Below are 2650 nucleotides of genomic sequence, written 5' to 3'. Positions count from 1 at the left end.
AAAAAAAGAAAAAAAAGAAAAAAAAGAAAAAAAGTAAAAAGAAGTAAAAAGAAGTAAAAAGAAGTAAAAAGAAGTAAAAAAAAGTAAAAGTAAAAAAAAGTAAAAAAAAGTAAAAAAGTAAAAAAAAGTAAAAAAAAGTTAAAAAAGTAAAAAAAAGTAAAAAAAGTAAAAAAAAGTTAAAAAAAGTAAAAAAAAGTTAAAAAAGTAAAAAAACAAGTAAAAAAAGTAAAAAAACAAGTAAAAAAAGTAAAAAATAATTTAAAAAAATAAATAAAAAATGTATCTCCCCCACTGCTGAAGCTCATTGACGCATAATCCAAAGAGCATCACATCTGAGACTAATTCTTCCCGAAGGGGGCAAAGCTGGCGAAAGGCTGTTTCTAAGCACTTTTCGGCACTGAATCACCACCGGTTCCTGCGGGAAAGCGGCAGAGGAGAGCGCGGCACGTTGTCGCCCCGAGCCCCGGGGGAGCAGCGCATCGGCGGGACGGCCGAACGCGAAGACCCACTGCCGAGGTGACACCCGCCCAGGCCGTCCGCAGACCCGCTCCTAACCATTCCTAAAAATGAGTAAATAAATCTTTGGAGGCCGCCGAGGAAGACTGCCTGCCGCAGCTGGAGCGCCCCGTGCCTGCGTCGCGGACGCACACTTAATATTGAAGGGTTATTAAGCAGCCGGGGTGATGGGTGAAGGCTCCGTTAAGGAGGGGTTTTGACGTTCTCCGAGGCAGCGGAGAGCGCAGTCCCTGCCCGCACCCGAGTGTTTTCCCTGCAAGTTAAAAAAAAATTAAAAAAAAAAAAAAAGAGTTGAAGTTTAAGGTCGGGAAGAATGAAATGCTCCTCTGAAAGAAAAAAAAAAAAAAAAAAAAAGGCACAACGCCCGACAAACGGGATTATGGAAATCCCCTCCGGAAAACCATCCCCAGCACAGCGAGTCGATACCTAATTAGCAGCATTATTTCAGCCGGCACCTTTGCCCCGGCAGGGTAGAGAGATGTTAAAAGCAAACACGGGTGCTTCTCGTCTTCTGCTCCACGCCGGGCGCATCGGCACCCAGGATGCCCGCAGCGCCCGCCGGCGACAGTGGGTACCCCACCACGGATGGAGCTGGGGCAGCACCAGTTGCCCCAGGAGCCGGTCCCAATGCGCAGCCAGCCCTGAGGCTGAGCATCGCTCAGATACTTCACAGAGAGCTCATTTCTGGGTGGCCGGAGGGATTAACCGCCAGGGTAGGCGGCTGGAGGGGGTGATGGATCCATCCGTGTTCCCAAAACGAGACAAAACACCTTGTGGTGAGCCATGGCTTTGCCTGGGCTCAGGACCGGGCAAGCAGCAGCTTCGCTCCCTGAAATGAGATGTTATTAATGATCCCTTCTGGACCAAAAAAAAAAAAAAAAAAAAAAAAAAAAAGTAAAATCGATGAGACTATAAATCCTTGGTCCAGAACACAGCAGCTCCTTCCCTTGCTTACAGGTTCCTCCTGGCCAAGGACCAACGCCAGCTCAAAAAGATCCCCTGCAGGCTCCCTTTCAGGAGAAACACTGCAGTGCAGTAGCTGCTGGCCAGGAAAGCAGCCAAGCGAGCGCTTTCCCCGCCGTGCCGTATTTTGGGCTGGGCCGCGTCAGCCACCAAAGCCTGGGGGTCCCTCCCGTCCCACCAGCGCGACGGTACCGCTGTCACCGACCGCCTTACCCGATGCGCTCCTGCTCCATCTCCTCCATCTTCTCGGCGCGGGCGATGACGCGGTTGATGATCTCCTTCTCCTCGTCCGTCAGCTCCTCGCTCTTGCGCTGCCGGTCGGGCTGACCGCCCCGCGCCGCCCAGCCAGCGGGGAGCCTGCGGGGAGAGCGGGGGGCCAGGGCTTCATCCGCACATCACGCGTGGTCACGCACACCGCCAGGCGCCGATTCCCAAGCCCGGGGAAGAAGGGGTACGTACGATCCCTCCCCACCTTCCAAGCTCTCTCCCAGCAGGAAGGCCGCAAATGGTCCCCAGTCACCAGGCGGAAGCTCTTTTCCCCACTTTTGGGGGGTTTCATACGCAAACACGGAGAAAACCGATTTCCTTTGCAAAATTATTCTCATTATTCCCACGTTCAGCATCAACCGACACGGCTGATTTCGCACCCTGTTTGCGGCGGGGGCGCTGCGTCTGGTGTGCTACCGCCGCAGGAGAGGGTGTTTTTTTGGGGGACATTTCACCAAACACGGGAGTTTCCCCCCACCCCCTTCTCCTAACATAATTTCTGAAGACCCTTCCGTGGAGCCAGCACAGCCCGGGCACGAGGCAGCTTTAACCCGGTGACACGGCAACGTCGGCCGCTCAGCCCCGCAAATTAGCGGGCGGGCAGAGGGGCAACGCTAACGAAGGACACAAACGCCCAATCCTCCTCTCATCCCCCTACTCATCTAAAGACCATTCCGGGTTTTTTTCCCCCTCTGGGGCCGAGCAGACCTGCGTGGAACCTTAAAATTCATTAAAACCCTGCGCAACGCTTCCCAAAATTAATTGCTTTTTGGTTTTTTTCCCCCTTCCATCCAGGGCATGGTTTTTCCTGTAGCGGGAAAAGAGCAATAGGCCAAAAACAAACAAATAAAAAAAAAAAAGCAGGTGAGATACTTACTGCTCCTTCTCGCTGCTGGGAGGCACA

The 2650-nt window shown here is 51.8% G+C and overlaps 1 protein-coding gene across 1 annotated transcript in view; it reads right to left on the bottom strand.

The window, feature by feature from the left end:
• The window catches only part of RPH3A (rabphilin 3A), a 42823-nt gene that overhangs the window by 24702 nt on the left and 15471 nt on the right, over window positions 1-2650 (bottom strand). Inside the window, exon 4 of the mRNA XM_009880368.1 lies at window positions 1693-1836. Coding sequence (XP_009878670.1) covers window positions 1693-1836 — 144 coding nt within the window. The remainder of the gene's footprint in view (window positions 1-1692; window positions 1837-2650) is intronic.

The sequence above is a fragment of the Charadrius vociferus genome, unplaced genomic scaffold, assembly GCF_000708025.1.
Source record: "Charadrius vociferus isolate BGI_N301 unplaced genomic scaffold, ASM70802v2 scaffold332, whole genome shotgun sequence".
Classification (NCBI taxonomy): Eukaryota; Metazoa; Chordata; class Aves; order Charadriiformes; family Charadriidae; genus Charadrius; species Charadrius vociferus.
Note: the sequence above shows the minus strand (reverse complement) of the source record. Positions and strands in the feature narration are given on the sequence as shown.